The 20,245-nt window shown below is 40.9% G+C and overlaps 1 protein-coding gene across 2 annotated transcripts in view; it reads left to right on the top strand.

Annotated features, from left to right (window-relative positions):
• The window catches only part of PTPRG (protein tyrosine phosphatase receptor type G), a 402,551-nt gene that overhangs the window by 215,841 nt on the left and 166,465 nt on the right, over window positions 1-20,245 (top strand). For both annotated transcript variants that reach the window (XM_032121374.1, XM_032121375.1), the window contains exon 4: window positions 3,834-3,982. In XM_032121374.1, coding sequence (XP_031977265.1) covers window positions 3,834-3,982 — 149 coding nt within the window. The remainder of the gene's footprint in view (window positions 1-3,833; window positions 3,983-20,245) is intronic.

Below are 20,245 nucleotides of genomic sequence, written 5' to 3'. Positions count from 1 at the left end.
ACACATCTCTTAAATACCTACAGGGATGATGACTCCACCACTTCCCTGGGCAGCCTCTTCCACTGATTGGCAACCCTTTTGAAATTCTTTCTAATATTCAATCTAAACCTCCCCTGGCAACACTGGAGGCCATTTCTTTTTGTCCTGTCACTTGTTACCTAGGAGAAGAGACTGACCTCCACCTAGCTACAACCTCCTTTCAGGGAATTGTAGAGAGCAAGCAGGTCCCCCCTGAGCCTCCTTTTGCACAGGCTGAGCCCCCTCCAGCTCCCTCAGTGGTTCCTCATCAAATTTGTGCTCCAGACCTTTCCCTAGCTCCCATTCTCTTCTCTGGACACACTCCAGCCTCTCAATGTCCGTGTAGTGAAGGGCCCAAAACTGAACCCTGTGCCGAGTACAAGGGGACGGTCACTGCCTAGGTCCTGCTGGCCACACTATTACCAGAACCTTGTTCTGTTGAACTGAGAAGTGCCAGCAGATTTTCTGGTCTTGGCACAGTTGGCAATGAAAGCTGAACCTTCAGTCTTCTCAGCTGGGTGATTTTAGCACTGCTACTATATTTGATTTCCTCAGCCATTGGGGTATGGATTTTTGCTGACAAGTTATTGCTTCTCAGAGCAACAGTAACTGTCACTTTTCTTGGTAACTTACGGCCTTTTACTGGTAATGTGAAGACTCTTTTTGCCTTGCTGTCAGCCCTGATTTCTCCTGCTGAGCTCCTGACTCCTCCCTTGTTTTATCAAGTCCCATTCCTTTTCTTGGTTTCTGACCTTTTGAAGAAACTTGCCTGGCATTAATTTTTAAGGTGGTAAGTGGTAGAGCAGCAAACCAAGTAGGATGTTTTGGCTTGTGGGTAGAAGATAGAGGTCGGCTGTGCCATAAATCGTGATGCATTTTGGCAGCGGAGTCTTGGAGCAGATGGCCACACAAGACCTTCATATTGCAGACTTACAGAGACAGTAAACTAAATAACTGTTTAAGAAATGGTGATGGATGTAGAGGGCATTTCTCAGCAATTAATGACCGGTTTAAAGAGACAGGGGTCCCTGGGAAAGCCAAAGGCCCTTAACCTTAATGCTCATTAACTGGCAGGAAATATGTTGCTTGGGTTACTGTTATTGCTGTAGGACCTAGTAATTTTTTTTATGATAGAACAATGAGTTATTTTTAGGCTCCGAGAGGTAATTCTATTTAGATTTGTTCTGCTCTTTTTTGTGTCCCCCCCCATATCAGGTAAAGGGCAGACCATGTACAGAAAACAGTGTTTCATTTAGAAAATGTAAATGGACTTTTTAATTCTCTGTCTTGACCAGAAATGCTTTTGTGCACAATTACATTGGCAAAGGCATTAATGTGGGTTTAATTTCATCACTAGAGTAGCTGGCCATAGTATTACGTGCTAGAGATCACTTGGAGGATATACACGCATTTCACAGTTGTACTTGCATTAATTGTGTTCATACCAAGAACTTCTAAAATCACCTTCTGCTTAGAGAAACTTAAAATTTCTACCAGAAATGTGTTTTTGTTAAGTATCTTTCCTATGTGATGTGCATCACTCTGGCTGGTTCTGACCATCAGAGCCACTCTGCTAGGGCAGGGGAAGAGCTGCATTGAGTCCAGGTTTATTCTTGCTCTCACAGGGGTGATGGGCATCCAACACCAGCCCTGAACCTGAAAATGACATCACACAATTGTGGTCCTGGTGGCTGCACACCACTTTGTTTGGGTTTGTAATCTCAATTATATAGTATTTTAAATTAGTGGCTTTGGGGGTTGACTCCTTGCACTCTACAGAAATCCTGGGATTAAAGCAGTGGCTCCCAAAGCCCTGTAAGGTGATGGTTGGTTATTTCGGTCCTGAATACCAGGGGTCACAGAAAAAGGAGAGACGCTCCTGGCGGTAAGGGCATGCTGCTAAACTGGGAAGGTGATGGGAACGTGTCATACAGCCCAGCAGTGTAAGAAATACTGTAAAAGGAACAATTAGATGAACACTTCAGATTGTACATCCTCCTAATTATCCTTTTAATTATTCATCTAAAACAAGTGAAATGACCCCTGACAGAGCCATAAATTATTTGGGAACTATCAAATATTTATTAGATGCAACTGAATCACCACAGAGGTTTTTAACAGATGCATTGCAAATCTGCTTTGCTGTATTCCTCATCTCCTACAATTTCATCTATGGAATTTGTAACTAATTGAATGAGATTTCTCACCATTTAAAATACTGCTGAGCTCATGGAAAACTTTTTAAGGGAGGTAGAGCGCAGTGGTACTTTCAGTCACTTATGTCTCACAGATTTGGTGTAAGACAGTGACTACCAGCAGTACCCTGGCAGACACAGTCAGTATTCTATAGCCGGTTCTGCACCACCGATCCTCCTACATAAAGCACTTGGATGCAAAGGGAGTGCCAAAAGAAGCAGAAATCATGGAAGAAAACAGCCCCATGATTTTGCTGGGGCAGTTTAGAAACATCTGAACATCTCATACAATTTAACATTCAGATGGTTTTGACACAAACCGTTGAAAATTGAGCTGTGTGGAAAAATTGCCCCTGAGATGATGCTGCTGTAGCTCACTGTCAGTCCTCAGGGGAGGGCACAAAGCCTGGCCTGCAGCAGAACCTGCACTGAGTCACCAAGAGAGAAATAACTTTTATTTCACATGTAGCTTTTTTTGTTTTTTCAGCAGTGAATAAAATCCTCCTTCTTACATAATAAAATTGGATTTATATTAATGTTCCCGTTGTGATGACACAGTTGGCTTAAGAACACAGAGAAATCCTTATGGGTTTTGCTATTTCCATTAAAAAAGAAAAAAAAAATCCAAAACCAACCCCACAACTTCAATCACAGGATTCTAGACACAGCAAGCACTGGTCTGCAATGACTTTTACAGAAATAAAATTTAAATTTTAGCTCTGTTTTTAAGCAATGGTTTTGTGAGGGATGAGAAGAAAGAATTTTGTAGGGAGTAATTTTTAGGAATGGTGTGTATTAAAAACAGGAGATGCTGGAAAGGGAGGTGACCTTGTAGTGAGAGTAGCAGAAATGAATTTTTTGAAAGCTGGAATCAGTTCTTGGTTGGACCACAGGCCTCCCTGTAACATGTACCGGCTTCCACCACACAATTCTGCCCTCTGTTTGAACCTATGGCTTTTATTGTTACATAAAATACAAAGGCTTTTGGAGGAAAGAGAATACAAAGAAGATCTTTCTGACCCTCATTGAATCACGTAATAATAATATCAGAGTTACTGTAATAAAACCCAGTTCTTATGGAGGATGTCTCATGAGTGGGTCTCAAAAATGTTGTGACTCTCCCTGTTTTACAGGGCGGAGGAGCAGGGGAGACTAAGGAAGGCACCCAGCATGTCCAGCAGTAGAGGTGGGACAGGGCACAGGGGTCCCCCACCAACAAAAAAGAGGAAGTCCAAGAAACAGGAGACCCATTCTTTTCTTAATTTGTGATCTACAGACCTTGAGGCAGGGACCATGGTCAGCCATTACTCTCTGGAACTACATTAAACAGGTTTTGATGTAGTTTCCATTTAAATTTTAATCAAAGTCCAACAAGGAGGGCAAAATGTCCTTGAGAAATTTGGACTTTGGGATTTTCTATAGTCTGTGTAACTTCATAATCACTTCCAGAATTAGCCAGTATTACTTGCAGACCTCTTTTTTAAACACCCCCTGTAAAGAGGAAAATGATGACCCAACATTTTACTTGCATTAGAAGTATTCTGATATAATGAGCAAAAACTGTAACTGTTTCAGAAAAACTGTGCTAAGAGTTTCTTTCTCATTGTTCTGTGTGTGCAGTTGCTATCCTGTTGAAGGACGATTATTTTGTCAGTGGTGCCGGGTTACCAGGCAGATTTAAGGCAGAGAAAGTGGAGTTTCACTGGGGTCAAAGCAACGGATCAGCTGGCTCTGAACACAGCATCAACGGCAAGAGGTTCCCCGTTGAGGTGAGTGTAAAGACATGTGCCTGCGTTCTCAGAGAAAACAAAATCAGAATGTATTGCTGTAGTTGGAGGCCACTGTGAAATAGGGCAATGTTCCTCTCAGTGAACATAGCAGTTTGCAGGCCCTTCCGGCCCTTGCAGCACTTTATCCATGATCTCTCATGTGCTTCTGCAGTATCAGCTCCGAGCTCTGCTTTGCTGGCCTTGCCAGCTCTCATGTCCCATGGGTTAAGTTGCAAACAGCCACTTTCCTCGTTTCTCCCATAAGCTTTCCATGTGTGGGAGGATCTCCTTACAAATACATCTACCGAGTGACCTCATTGTCCTCCAAAGCTTTCCTTTCCCATGACACTTACAAACAAATAGCAGCGGTTTGGGAGCCATCGTGCTGAGACTGCTGTCTGTCATCAGAATTGCTTCCTTGCACACACAAGGCCTGACCTCTGCCTGGATTCAGCTGCTATCCCTTGCCTGGCACTAACAGGACCTCTCCATAGATCCGTGCAAACAGCTCTGCATTTGCATGTGCTGGAGCCGGCTGCGCCCGAGCCAGCCCCAGCCGACAGTGGCCCAGCTATCCCGGGAGCGAGGTACAGCCTCGCACACCGTGCCCTGGGAACACAGCCATGTCCAGAGCCAGAGCCAGGCATCTGTGTGCAGCTGAGTGCAGTGATGTGCCCCGAGAGTGCCAGCGCTGTCAGGCAGCCGGGTGTGGTCGGATCTTGGCTTGTGACCCATAGCCCCAGGTCGCTCTGTCCTCACTGCAGTGTTTTCTGTGTCAACGGAGTTTGTTGATACTTTTCATTCGATAGTCAAGGTTTTGCATGGTGAGATAAACAAGATGTTATCTGGGATTACCTTTGCCTGTGAGTAAGCAGATATGCAGTTCCCAAGTAGTGGTTCCTGAGCAGGTTGCAGGAAGCTGCGCTTGCTTTCTCGGAAAGCTCATGGGTGAGCAGAAATGGTGGTCTTGGGACTTGATTTATCCCCCAGCTTGCCATAATTCATCACATGTGGCTTTAGCCAAGTCACGTTTATCAGGAGGTGGGAATATGCTTCCAGACCTCAAAGGGAGGTTGTAATAGACTCTGGTGCATTATCAAAACTTCCAGTTCTCACCTGCCTGCTCAAAGTGCCTCATCACACAAGAATTAGAACCTGATTTTTGTCTCCAAATTGTGTACCTGTATGTTGGATTTTCTGAGAGGCAGAGATTTTATTTTTGTCTTTTTTTAATGAGCTTTTCCATTATCATCTTCTTGATGTAGCTGTGATTTCTCACAAGGGGCCACTCCTCGCAGATGGAGCAAAGGCCCAAATATTGTCATGCTGCCCTGTCTGTCTCAGTTGGCAATACTGGTATTTGTAAACCTCAGGAAGGTGCACTCAGGAAGTGTAGAGAGCCAGTCAACTCCTCCTCTGAAATTTTGGGGAGTGGAGGGGGTGAAAAAGCGTGGGCCTTCTTGTTTGCCTCAAAAATAGTATTTCCCCTTCAGAAACCCTTTCTTACGATCCCAAGACTGTTTGATGGTGGCTTGATGAATGGAAGCTGTGCCGGTTTGGCCAAATTTAGAAATATATCCTCTGATGAAAGGCAGGTTACAATCAGCCCTCCCCCACCAGGTTTGGGAAAAAATTGAATTTTCCTCAAAGGAAAGTGAAAGAGATGAAACTATTTATTTAACAAATACACAGGGAAAAAAAAGACACTAATGCTAAATAATGAAACCTCTCATGGTACAGAGAAAACCTGGGAAAATTTCAGAGTCCTTCTGTAGATCTCCCTCTCCCTCCTTGGAGCTGGGACAGGGTGGTGGGCCCACCTCCAGGGCCAAGGCCTTGGTGGAAGGTCCTCCCAATGTATTCTGATGTTGAAACGGTCCAGCAGAGAAAAGGGGAAAAAAACGAAGTCCCAGGAAAACAAAAGTTCAACTCTCCAGAGGAAAAGGAGCTGAAAAACTGGCCAAAAGCTGGCTGGAAGGAAAGCAAGCCGGGTGCTTCCCTCTGCTCTCCCTCTCCTGCCCCAGCTGAGCGCAGAGAGACGTCTCTATCTCTGTGTGACCTTGAACAAGCTGCAAACTGCTTTGAAGAAGTTTTGCTCAGTTTTTCCTCCCCCCTTTCAGGCTCAGTTTAAAGGCATAGAAAGGCACAAAATTAATTCCTGGGCATAGGGCAGCAATATGGGATACACATCATAAAGTCACCCCAAGACAGAAGCTCTTGTACTTTGGAAATAAGCAAGTTCATAAGAAGTCGTTTTCCTGTGGTTTAAATATTCTTCATTTCAGTTGTTTAGAATATAAACTTGAAAATTGTGGGGGGACTGCCTTGACCGCCTTTAGGAATTTATGTTGCTTGTTTATGAATGCTGAGCAAAATAAATTGCTGGATCAGATAGGTTTAGTGTTAATCCTAATAATTTCCAAGTGATTTGTGTTTGTTGCAATGACATGGACCTCTGGCCTTCCAAGGTAGGATGGCATTAGCAGAATTCCCACAACCATTCCTTTACTTTTTTCTTGTAAAGAAAGAACAGTTTCCAAATCAAGCCTTTTCCTATTGTGATGGTATCTATCTCCTACACAAGAATTCTGACTTTCAGTCATGCGCTGCAAAGGATATCTATGGGTGGATTTTGGAGGGTCCAATAGGTCTGAGGTGATAATATTGAGTCTTTATTGCTGATAGATCCAAAAACCAGTCTAAATAGTTGGGATTAGACTTCTCAAACAGTAACTCCATGTGTATTCTCAGTGGGGCTTTTAATTTGTAATGCTAATTGTAGTGCAGCTTGCAACTGTCTGATGCAACCCCAACTGCCTGATGCTGGGAGGTCTGTGCCAAAAACACTCCACTTCATTTGAGAAATAGCATTTCTAGGGAGGGTGTAGAAAGGATAAACCAAAATTCTATCCTACAGAAAGCAAAGCCTAAATCATTCTGATTATTCTGAGCCCATGGACACAGGAGAAGCTTACAGGAGTGTGTAGGTATTGGCATTCCAGGTCTGCAGCCGTTACAATGGAAATGCAGCTGAAAGGAAATGTTTTCTGAGTCTTAATTTTGCAACCAGATGTGGACTATGCAAAACCCATTAGTTCCAAAGCACATCCCAAGGGAACACAGACAGATCAGCTTTCATCCATAGAATGAGGTCTGTGCACATTAAGTTTAGAAGTTTTTTCCTCTGGGAAACAAAGTGCTTGCTGGTAGTCTGTTTTTCTTGAAGAGGATACAGAAACTAATTAGAAATGTCAGATATAATACAGAACATTATTGTTTGACCATGTTGTTTGGTTTTTATTATTACAACTAAAGTGTCAGATGGTAAGGCTGTCTATGTTAATTGGTTTCCTTCATTGAAGCCCATCTGGATCATATTTTTTTATGATTTATGTGTTAAATTAGTTGGTAAGATATATGAGAATATCCTTTTGTTTCCTGCTTTAAAGGGATGTTGGATCAAAGGCGTATTATCTTGCAGTACTTTTATGTAGCATATTATGATTCCTTTTTAAACTGTGGCACATGTAATGGTATTCTTTAATTATGTGGTCTTGATTGCTTATTTATTGATTAGATTTGCCTTAGTGATACTTGATCTTTATGAAGCCATTACGAGCTTGGCTGCCTCTGAAGCAGCATTCATGAACAGGGATGTCCAAGTGCTTCAAACTTCCACATACATCCAGATTGATACCAGGCCTGGTCAGCATTCACTAGAAGCTTCTTCTTCCCCTCTTTCTTGCCACTTTACAAGCAGTATCTGAGTGAGGCCAGGAAGTAGTGCTGTGATGCTGAAGATTAAAGTGATACCATTAGTGTAGTGCTGTGTGAGTGGAGTGTGAGTCCTAATGAGGACATGGGCTCTGTGCCAGTTTAGAAAAAGGTTCTCTTTTCTCTTTTTTTTTTTTTTAAGTTAAGAACAGTTTTTAATGTTGCATTTTCTAAATTTTAATGAGTTGCTGACTCCTTTGTATTTTGTTATTGTTCTTCTCCACTGTAATTCCTCAGGTTTTTCTTTTTCTTTCTGAAGCTGCAACAATATAAGTGGACATGCAAACACTAGAAACCACTTAAATGGAAAAGTGACAAAATTAAAATAAAGAAGATGAGCTTCCCTCAGGCCAGGAGAGAACCCAAGTTCCCCTCATTAGAGCCAAGAGGAGTAATTGAAGCACTTTAATCTCCTGTGCCACTGAAACTGGTTCCCAGCAGCAGGCAGGGCTCACTGTGCTAGCTGGCTGCTCCGAAGGAAACCCAGTGCTTAATATTTCATAGCAAGTGAGGAGCTGACCTGGCAGTGCTCTGTGTGCTGCTGGAGTGAGGTACCACCATTCCAGAATAACAGTGAAGTTATTATTTTAATTTTTTCTTAGCTGCCTTGTAGTAATTTTTATGCAAAATGCTGCTTATTTCTGTGAAGAGCAGAAATCAGAAGGGTGATTTTAATCATGGCTGTGTTAATTTGATGTGAGCTTTGGCTGTTTATGAGCATTCCCTTTAATGGTGCTAATTGTCAGTTATAATGTGAACACCATTATACAGTACTATAAAGTAATTTATTTAGTAAATGAGAATCTTATTCCAAGGACCATACTGCAGTATGCCATAGAGACTTCATCCTTTTACTCTTACATGAACAAACTTGCACTGTTTAGGCTAAATTGCTTCTGAAAGAGCAATGTGATTTCATACCCACAAGTACCAACATGCATGTTTTTGGAAATCTCAAGTTCTTTTCCATTAAAAAAAAAACAAAACAAAACAAAACAAAAAAACCACAAACAAACAAAAAAAACCCAAAAAAAAACAAAACAAAAAAAAGAAACACCAAACTGACAAAACCTCACAACAAACCATCCCAGCAGAAAATGAAGAGCTGACACGCTCTTACGTCAATTAACAAGCTTTTACATCATGTTTATGTGTTCACTTTATTAATTATTACAAAACAATCATTTGCATTAACAGCTCTTACTGCTCTTTAAGTGTGTTTCTTAGAAGACTTTCCAGGTTCTAATGGTGTCTTTGTTCTTGCTACTTCTTTGATTTTCTTCCTTTTCTTTTTGAATCTGCATACTGACATCTATGTGGTCTAGATCTACAATTAGTTGGTCTAATTTGAATGCTCAGATAACCCTGCCGAAGTTTATCACTGTGTGCTGTCCTATCTGTCATTATATTACTTAAATTCTGAGGGTTTATCACAGGCAGATGAAAATCAGTGTCATAAATGTAGAAGAAATGAGTGGGATTCAGTGCACAAAAATCTTTACTACAGGGAATAAACTGAGACTAGTTACTCAGTTTACTATGGTTTTTTTGTTTTTGTTTTATCCTGAATATTAAGGCTTTCTATTGCACCTGGAATCACCTACAGTATATATCCAGCCTTCTCTCCACTTGTGAATGGCAGGGAGTATTTACTTCATAATGTTAGAAATGGGACCATTTCTGTTTTGTAGTTTTAATCTTGGTGCAGTTGTGAGTCTATTTAGATTTGCACACACTTTATGGCATTAAATGATGAAAATATCACAGCATGTTCTCTTGGTATACAGGAGAGAACTAACACCCTGTATTTCAGCTGGGTTCATTATTTCTGGCATCCAGCATATCTGGGAATTGTAATTTTGCAAAGATCTCTCATGCTGATTTCAAGCACAAGTAAAGATTAATTGTGAAACAGGGAGCCAGTGTTGGGTTTATTTCCGTCTATTTTGTTTACTCGTTGCTCTTCAAATTTCCATACCTCCATCTGGCAGGATGTAGCAAAGTAGAAGTCAAAAAATAATAGAGGGCCCTAAAGAGGACCATTGGGAATATATCACAGTGAGAGACTATGACTGTCTGAAATAATTTTAGTGTAATATTCTCTCCAAGGACCAAATCCACACTTATAAAGGGATACTTGGAGCTCCCAGTGATTTTGATGGGAGATGTGCTGGTGAAACTCTGAGTGAGGATTTGGCTTCATACTCCTACTGTCTGTGCTGCAGAGTGCCCAGGGAATTTAGCATGCTCGGCATATTCCATCTGCATTTCTTACAGCAGCCCTGACTTAATCATTCAGACAAGGAAAAGGCTTGGGGATTTTCTCATTTAATTTCTTTTTCTTAAAAATTACACTTAGCATGGGTGGTTTTTTTGTTTTCTTACAGTTTTCTCTCTCTCCTTTCCCCACAGTCTTCAAGAGTCCAGACAGCCATAAAATAAACATACAATATGCTAAAAAGCCACATTTGCATTTCTGTCTTACCTAAAAAGCCCAGTCTACATCTCCATCTTATCTCCAGTAAAGTAAGATTTCATTCCAGGAGTCTCTAGGCTTTACTCCTTTTTGCTCTTCACTGCTTTTAAATCTTGTTCAAGTTTCTCATTGTCAGGAAAGCAGTGTATCATAATTTTAAAAGCATAAAATGGATGGATATATTGAACACATGGCTGAGTTTCCATCTTGTTTCACTGTGAGTAGTGAAAATTAAACACCATCTTATCACTGTCTGGTTTACTGTTTTATTTTCCTTAGTGTAGCTGGTACACTGCCTCCTCTCAGTCGTCTTTAGTGTCTCCCATATACTGACAGGAGAATCAGTTGAGACTTTAATTAATGACTTTATTGTAATCAAGGTTCCATTTTAGTGCAGAATGCTCCATCTTGTAGTAGTGAAATATTTAGTCTCCATCTGGCTGATCTTTTCTGTGAATGTCCCATGATAATTAAGAAGAAACAGGAGAGGATGGTCTGAAATTAAGTATGTTCAGTGGAGTGGTTAGTGTATCCTGGGACTGTACATGTAGAGACTCAGACAAAATTTAGGAATGGAAAAGCAGTTTGGTCTTATGGCTGCATCTTCCTGCCGTCTACCAGGCCTCAGTATTTCTAGAGTGAATTACAAATGTTACAATGCTTCCAGAGTTTTATTTTGAAATAACTCTCCAGTAGCATGAATCAGAGATAACTCTTTTCATGGTGGCTGGGAATGTCCTGCTTTCCCCAAAGGATTTTGACTGACTTGTAGAAAAGGTCAGAGGCAGTAGCACTACACTGCAATTACAGTATGTTAATGATGAGCTAAGAGTTGTACATTCTTCTTAATGTAAGTCCCTGATTTTCTACATGATGAATTGGAATCTGGAAAGACTGACAAAGGAGAAGGAGGATCAGATGGGGTGAAAAATAAGAGATAAGAGGCTGACAGCCAGCTCGTTGTAAAGGAGAGTTATTTTGAATAGGAGAAAAAATCAATACAAAGGTTGGAGAATTTGACAGAGTTGTAAGAGCTACTTTAATAAAAGGTAGCAGATTCAATAGGATTGTTACTTGAAATGTAGGATTGTCTGAGTTGGAAAATGGGACTGTCTCTTCCCCAGCTGTAAAGGTGAGCTCTGCATGCTGAGCTCCCTGGGTACTTCAGCAACTGGATTTACTGGCATTTGCTCTGGGCACTCAGTGTGATAAAAAAGGGGGGAAAATATGTAGGGGAGCTTACTAAATTCTGTTCTTCTGGAAAAGTTACTTGATTATAGCAGGAGAAGGAAGAGGACAACAGGTGATAGCTATTTCTGCTGCTTCAACATGTTAGGTAGCTGCCATGTGAGAGTGTCTAGCAGTCTCCTGCAAGGGAAGGTGGTTCTTTATGAGGAGGTGACTTCATTTGGTTCTGGCTGTAAGGAACAGGACTTTGATGGACTTGAAAGGATGTTTAGCATGAACTGTTCTCTAACACATTCATGTCAGCTTCCTTTCCCCAGCAGTGATGGTGAGAGGTGAGTGCAGGTAGGGAAGCTATCCACTGAGGCTTTCTAAGCTGGGTTAGAGTTGAGGTGAGGAGTCAGCTGAACCTCAGCATCAAACACATCTTGGACAGAAGCACTGCATCACTTAGTGTGGCTAGAAAAGGGGGCTTCAGCAATGCTGCAAAAGAAACTTGTTCCTGCAACTATTAAAGGGCTGTTTGATTACTCTCAGTAGAAATGGCCATTTCAGTCTTAAACAGGGATCAAGTTTTCAAGAATTGCTCATAGCTTTCGAAGTTTGGGAACTTAATGCCCAAAGGCAATTTTTTCAGGTTCCAGTGCACAGCCATGAAGCACATGAGGCTTACAGGGAGGGGAGCTGCAGGTCCCTCAAGTGTGTCTGGGCTGTGGGCTCTAAGCACTAGTCCAGGTGCACACCCCATGCTGTGCCAGGCTGGCTCCACACGAGGGTCCTGGCATGTTGGTTAGAAACATGTGAAGCTTAATAAGTGCTCAGCACAGCCCCTTTCTGTTGGGCAAATCCAGCAGTCTTTGGGATGTCTTCTGCTGGAGATGTGTGATCCTTCATGATTATCCCAATAGACCCTCTGGAAATAACAAAGAGAGATAATATTTAGGTGCATGAGGGATAAAAGAAACGTTGCACAGATATGTTAAGAAGCAATAATGTTTCCTTGGCACACAAAAAGATCAAAACCTTAATGTGGTTAATGGGCTGGTGAGTAGCTGTCAGCCAGTATTTCCCATGGAAGTCATTTCACTGGGATTCAAACAATCAGAATAGATTTCACTAAGGTTAATCATGATTTAAGGCAGCAAGCAGGAAATTATAAAAATTATCTATTATACTGGTACTTTACTGATTGCATTTTACTTCTTTTGGATTTCGTTTGGGTTTTTTTTTCCCTGAAGAATTCTAAACGGTTGCTATAATTTTGTGCCAAGAGAACGTCAGACATCCCAAGCTACGTCAGACATGTTTTTTGCTGTGAGAAAATTCAATACATTTATTCAGACACTTTTTTTTTTTTTTTTTTTTTTTTTTTTTTTTTTTTTTTTTTTTGTCACATGTTAAAGATCTGCATTGTAAGGGATGACGATCAAAAGCTTGTGTAAACCAGAAAGGAAGACGCATCTTCTTGTCTGGTTTTTTGTGTATCCAAAAAAGGTTTTCATTAGAACTGATTTTCCAGTGCAGGTCACCAGAAGACTTTTTAATTCTAAGGGGGAACAAGGCTGTGAAATACATTCACTGTGGACTATTTACCTTCTTACCCTTTTACCTGAATCCCTTTGCAGTTTCTTATATTGAATCTAAAAGCTCTTTGGGACAAAGACTATCTCTTTGCTGGGTTTGTGCAGCACTTGCCCCAGAGGGATTCCTGCTCTGGGATACAGCAGTGCTGCTGCTGTAACTGCAGGGTTGCAGGGATTAATTGCTATAGTTTTTTCTAGTATAAAGTATTACATGATGTTAGAGATCAGGCAGCAATATGAGCATAGTCCTTGTTATTTCCCCAGTTCAAAGGCACTATATTTCCAGACAAGATGGGAAGGTTAACTAAAGTTGAAAAAGGATCTAAAACACAGCTAGAGTTTACTGTCTGGTAGAAATGAAATAAAAATCAAGTTGTTGGAAACAAGAAAAAAATGTGTGTGTTTGCTTATGCTTTGAGACTCTTGTCTTTCTGTAGAGAAAAAACAATTTGGCGAAAATAGTTGTATCCCTGAATATGTGTCCTCTTGCTTCCTGTTTCTCTACATGGCTTAATAAGAAAAATTCTTTATTCCCTAAATAGTTGGGCTTTTCAGCACATTCCACAAAAGGCCAATAGTGCCCTTTTCTATCACTGTCCCATCTAGGCTGGCTGTCCATAGAAGGGGCTTTCCTTTATCCTCTGGCTTCAGAGAGGAGGCAAAGTGGGCTGGTATTTCCAGGAAATGCCTGCAGCTGCCTTCAGTGTTCACTGCCTTTTTTAGCATATCCCACAAAGACACTTGGCTATTGTTGGCCATTGACCATTCAGTAGAGTTTTTTTATAAAACATAGCTCTGATATACACATGTGTAAGAAATACAAATTTAGGCTTCCCACCGGAGCTAGAAATACTGTTACCAGGTGGGAAAGAGCTTTTCCCCCTACAATGGGCTAACAGTTCTTTAATGGTTTATTCAAGCACAGAAAATGGCACCTGGTCTGCCAAAAGAGCATTAGTTTCTCCAGAGGTGACTGTGTCCAGGAAAGGAGGATTGAGAGTGTTTCCCTAATAAATTAGGGATGAATCATTCTTCTCTGGGACTGGGGGCAAATTTGACTTTTTACATGCTTTTGGACACGAAACGTAGGGTGGAGAAGCAAACTTACTTGAGAATTTAAAGCATGCATTAGTACAACATCTATCACACATTTGTTATGAAAGGGAGAGAGAGATCTTAGGGATTTGATCATGCCATAAATGGATGAAATTTCTTCAATTTTGTCATTTTTGCCCTTATATACGTTTTTACTACATTCTGTGTTCTGAAGTTCAGAACTGCAATGGTGCTTTTGTTTGCTCTGTACCTTAACCAGACTGCTGTAAGGGTAATTTTAGTTGATTTTTATACCTACATAAAGCCCTTCCATTCTTTCAGGGTGGTAATGCCTACAAATAAGATAACAAATTCAATACTCAATGCCTGCATGCAGTGCTCAAGGGGTTTTCAAAGAGTAGCAGGTTTAACATTTTAAAATGCAGAACTACCCTCAGATGAGTAGTCAAAATTACAAAATTCATTTGAAAAGAAGAGGAAAGCCTCTTTTGCTTAATTTCTCATCAACTTTGGTTGAGGGGGGAATTCTGTGCTCCTTTCTCTGTGGTCTCTATAATCCTAGGGAAGGTTAGTGCTCTTGAGGGAGAGGGTGGCTTGCTGAGAGTTGAGTGACACATTTGGTCTTGAGGTGGCATGTTCTAGACAGGACAATAATATCTCTTAAGAATTGTCATTACATCCAGTTCAAAATAGGAGATAGGCAATTAGAGGGCAGTTTTGAAAAAGATTCATTTGAAATTCTTTGCTTGAGAGCTCTCGTTCTGTTTGGGAGGCAGGAATGTGAGCACTCACTTAATGAGCTACGTTCAAAAGATGAAATTTCAAGTGAGTAAAAGTAAAACCCAGTATTTCCTGAACGTAAATTGAAGTCACCCATCCTGAAATCTGTAGTCATGTCTTTCTCTTCAACCTCATCTAATATTCCCCTTGTTCCTTGTTTAACTAGGAAAAATGCAAGTACCTGAAGTAGAGACCTTCAAACATATCAGTCACTAATGTTAAAGCATGAGCTCTTTACTCAGTGAGGCTGGAAGCTATAGGCTGTTGTTGCTGGAATACCATTTCTGAAAGCCTGGTAGCCCTCCCACTGAACCATATGGTGATTTATCAGACAGTTTAGCAGTAGCAAGACCAAGACCCAAGTTGGTCAAGTCTGAAAATTCATATCCGTTATGTTGCTTCTGATAAAATGTTCCTGTTCTCTTCCTTTTGTAGCATTGTGAATGCGTATTGAGCTGTGTGTCCCCTGGAAGGGAATTGCTGTATTTCCAGGGTGCAGGATTACAGCATTACAAGGTGGTATTTCAAGAAACTGAAAAGATCTGTTTCTGGATTCTTGCAGCTCAAATGGCTGTTGTGTTGGTGCATTTTAAAGAAAAGAAATATGAAATATGCATGAACCATATGAAAGCTCAGATACAGCTCTCAACTCTGAGGAGTTTGAACATGAGACCATGTCAGAGGAAATTAATATTTTCTGTAGAGCATGCTCTTGTTTCAAAGAAAGCTTCCTAGCAAACCATTTTGGTTTGCTTAACACTTGCTATGCATGATCCCTGACATTATATTGCTGCACTATTAGAAGAGTTAGTTCAGATGTTTTCCCGTCATACTTAAGTAAGGTAACAGTGGAAAACATTCTGGTAACACTACAAGTCAGAAGCTGGAACTGAAAAGGAGTAGCAGGAGAGAAATAATTAGTAATGATAATTGTCAGGCCTTGACAACCTGGTGTGTCTTTCTAGCAGTGAATGGATTCACCTGACACCCAGAGATAGCCATCAGATAATGGCACTCATAAGATCAATACATCAATACTTTATCCTTGAAACAGTATTTAAAGTCTGTTCTTAGGTTCATTTCTTCTCTAAAGTTATAGCAATCTGGGATTTGAGATAATGCATTCATTACAGCCTTATCGGACCTTCTTCATTTGCTGTATTTTAATGCATCTGTGGTGATTGCTGAAGAAAGATGCCTAGTGAGCTTAATCTGCTTATGCTTTAAAAAGAAAGGATGTTCAGAAGATTAAAATGAGGCCTCATACTGAACAGGTTCAAGAGTTTGCAGTGCTCACAATGGCAGGGAGTTTTGTGAAAGAGTTACTTCGAATTTAGAGCTTCCCTGATGCTGGCTCTGCTGACCTCATGGAGAGGGGAGGAGCGGGAGCTGGGCACAACTGAGATTTTGATTTTGTAGATGGAGATTGTGCCCAGGCTCTAATAATGCCAAATTATTGCTGGGTTAAACATGATGCTGCTTCTTTCTGTTAATGTTTCCTGCTGGTCCACATCTCTTCACATTGTGGGGAACTATTTGTGGGATTGTGATACACATCCCAGGACCCAGAAGTAGTGTGTGCATGGCTGAAATAATGCCCATGCAAATAAGTAACCTGCAGATAAGTATGGCAAGAGATTTAGGTCTGTTCCTCTTGAGTATACTCACCAGATTCCCGAACTGCATGTGTGTTGGATGAATTGAAATGGATTGGAAAATTTATTTTTGATGCTATCTGCTGTGAAGGGCAGGAGATATTCAACAGGACAATATCGCTTCCCTGACTGCACCACATATATGTGCCATCTCTAGCAAGGGAGAAGCTCATGTTGAAAAAGACCTATTTATATCTAACAACATTACCAAAAAATCATTTTTGTGATAAAGACTGTAAAGATCAGTGGCTGCCCTCTGAGTTCCTGGGAGGAATTATTGTACCTTTGCCTCTTGTTATTGAGAAGTGCTTCACTGCAGGGCTGTTGCTGTCCCTGCTGTGCCACCACCGGCCTTGCTGGCAGGTGGAAAATTCAGCATTTTCAAAACCTGTGGCTTTTGGTCATTTTAAGAAGATTATGGCATGAAAGATGGAGGAGGAGATCAGAACTGGCAGGAAGCTGTGATTTGAATAGGACCTTTAATCTGACACATTATGTCCTTAAGAGAGGAGTTGGTCCCTGGTTTTGTTGACAGGTGTGGTGACAGCTTTGAGGGATGATAGGCACTTTGGTGAATTGCTAAATTGATTTGATAATCAGTAAGTGAATTTGCTAAGAGCAGGTACTACATGCCTTTTTTGGGCCTTGGTTAACTTAGTGACAGCTTGTTTTAAATATACTAGACTAGAAGGCCGTAGTTTATTTTTCTCTTTCTTTTCTGGCAAGAGCCCTACATAGAGCCAAATAAAAGAAGCCATTTCTCCTCTTTGGCAGAAGATGACCAGACCTCGCTTTTACAAACAAGCTGCTCTCTCCACTTTCTCCAGATAGCAGTGACCATCATCAGCCACAAGTGTTTGTCCTCTCAATGTGGCTACAGCATTTCACCACCATTGCCTTCTCTAGACAGAGGGCGTCAGCTTTGCAGCAGCCTTTGACTCGCTCGGAGCCTTGATAATAGCCTTGCTCCCATTTCCATCTGCTCATTCCCAGCTAGCCTGGTAACCCATGGACTTTTTCTCCTTTGGAGCACAAAGAGGAGGTTATTCCTTTCCTTGGTGGCACGGTGGCCCTGCCCCAAGCCAGAAGGGCAGGCAGGTGCCGTGCCCTGGGGTGCAGACAGCAGTGGCTGGAGGGGATCTTCCTCAGGTGTAACCTTTGGGCTGTTTGTGAGCTCATGGCTGAATTTGCACTTGCCTCCCAATTAGTTCTGCTATTTACTGTGGACACTTGACACAGGACAGGTTTGTCAAATTAAAATGTTCTACCTCCAGCATCAGGCATACAGATTAGAGTTTATGTTGGTTTATAGTGGAGCTGTTCAGAAGGGGAACTTTGCTTCAGGCATTTTCAAAAGGTGATAGAATTTGTGAAAGTTAGATATGGATTTATTTTATGGTTCTCCAGCAATGTCTGTATAGTTTGCTTGGGTTCAAATAAAAAACATTTGTGATCTAGGTAATTGTTACAAATCAGAATTTTCTTACGTGCATTCATAGTTGTCTTCTCTTCTTAAGATATAACTTGAATTTGTGTCCTTCATACCATGATGCTCAAATGATTTCCTCTTCAACAAAGAGTACGTACAAAGGTTAAAAATTATTTTTGCAATCCATGCATTTAAGTATGCATTACTATCTGTTTTAAGGATGGATAATCAATGTAAAAATGATACTTCCGTGTATTCCTAATAGGTCACTGTGTAAATATCCGTAATGGAATCGATCCCCTAGGTTATGGCAACCATTAGTACAGAAGGGGTTTCACAATTGATGTATCAGACATTTGTCTTTCCTACTTACATGCAAAATGATTATTTATTGATTATTTTCAATCCAGGTTAATGATGTTGAAGAGGTTTCAGTATGTCAATTTAAAGTACTTCAAGTGCGCTTCAAACAGAAATATCGTATCCCTTTCAAGAAGTTGGGACTAATATCTGATAAGTGATTTTCCTCTGCATTCTCTCTCATTTATTTACACATACATACATATAATTCATAGAACAAGGATGTTTGCCCACCTATAAAGTGTCGGTGCCATGTGAATGGTCATGTAAAATGATTGTATTTTCACTGTTAATGAAAAGCATGTATAAAACCAAACTGTATGCTGAAAGACTTGCTTGCATAAAGCTCTGGCAATATTAATGAGCAGAGGGAAGTATATTAAAAAGGTGTATTAAGTGACTTAGGATCCTGTCTCCCATTTGGAAAGGGACCTGACACATGGCTCTGGATAATTTCAAGTCAATACAGTTCCTGAAAGTCAAGCCCACAAGCATCAAGGTAATTGTTAGCCCAGAAAGAGCTTGATCTCTGCTCCTGGCCCCATTGGTATATGTCTGTGTTCATACCCTCCTGTCTTGTAGAAAGTGGTCTCTAAAAAGAGAAAGATGCTTGCCAGGCAGCCTGCCCCACCACAGTCAGAAGGGACAAAGGACTGGTAAGCTGAGGCAAGGACAGTCTGTTTTTTCTATTAAATATGGTGGACATTTTCTTCTGATACACAATTCCAAAGAAACCAAGATCCAGAAAGCAACTCCAACTCAAAAGGGCGTTGAGCTGACATGTTTGCCTCCACTTATCCGTGCACACAGGCAGGAGGTGGAGGCTCAGTGGCAGCTTGGTGAGGTGGTGGTTTCACCGCGGAGCCGTGGATATGATGGGAATTCCCTGCTCCCTTCGCAGGCGGAGCTGGCGTTTGCTGCTTTGAGTCCTGCGTGTGAGCTCTGAGCCTGTAGGGCTGACATCTGCTTTGCAGTGAAACTCTGCACTGGAAGCTGGTATCAACCCTCTGTGCTGCTTTAAATTCATATTCTCCTTGTAAAAAAAAAAAAAAACAAAAAAACAACTAGTATTTCAGTGAAGGTTTTTGGTTTTGGTTGTAGTTTTTTTGGGTTTGTTTTCTTTTTTGTGAGTCTCCTAGACATTTTCCTGATGAAGTGTCAGCCCTTTTTCAATGAGTTTAAGCCTACTGACAGTAGGCTGACTTTTCTTAATTATCTTCTCCAGAAAATTAGTCCCCCGGGGGTCTGTGAACCTCATATTGAAAATGACAGCTTTAATATTTCCTTACTAAATACATACAAAGAGTTGTCCAGGGATGGTGACTCACATAATATTGTTGATTCCCACTGGAAAACAAAATAATTTGATTTTAAGTGGCAATACATCTGAGGGACTGGGGCACAGTATGGAGGAAGAGGAGAGTGGCCATCAAATGTGACCATGGCTTTGTCCATACTGGAAAGAGGAGAGTGTGGGAGGGGGCAAACCATTTGAAATCACTGAACTCATGCATAAATGTATAGCTTTCAAATAGCTAATTTTTTATGTCGTAAAAGAAAACTGGCTAGGGCTGGTTCCTTTTTTTATAGCCCTGTCATAAACTCTGAAAAATTAGGTTTATAATTTATGGTCTGAAACCACCTTAACTATTGCAATACAAACAGCATCACTGTACTGCAGTTTATTTCTAAAATGCCTCTGGTGAAAATATTGCAGTACCATAATTAACTAATACCAAGATCCTGTTTGTGGTGCTTTCTCTTCTTTCCCCAGAATTATGCAGTTAGTATAAATCCTCAAGGCTTAGAAGATGGTGATGCTTCAGAATAATCTTACATCACCATGTCAATTAAGACAATCATTAATAGTGTTTCTGTAGCTCACAGAGTCTGTCCCATCACTGGATGGTTTTATAAGGAGCGAGTTACACAGTTTTTATCTATGTCTATGTATGTGTCCGTGTA

Source organism: Corvus moneduloides, chromosome 11 (genome assembly GCF_009650955.1).
Source record: "Corvus moneduloides isolate bCorMon1 chromosome 11, bCorMon1.pri, whole genome shotgun sequence".
Lineage (NCBI taxonomy): Eukaryota > Metazoa > Chordata > Aves > Passeriformes > Corvidae > Corvus > Corvus moneduloides.
This window is presented reverse-complemented; position numbering and strand designations above follow the sequence as displayed.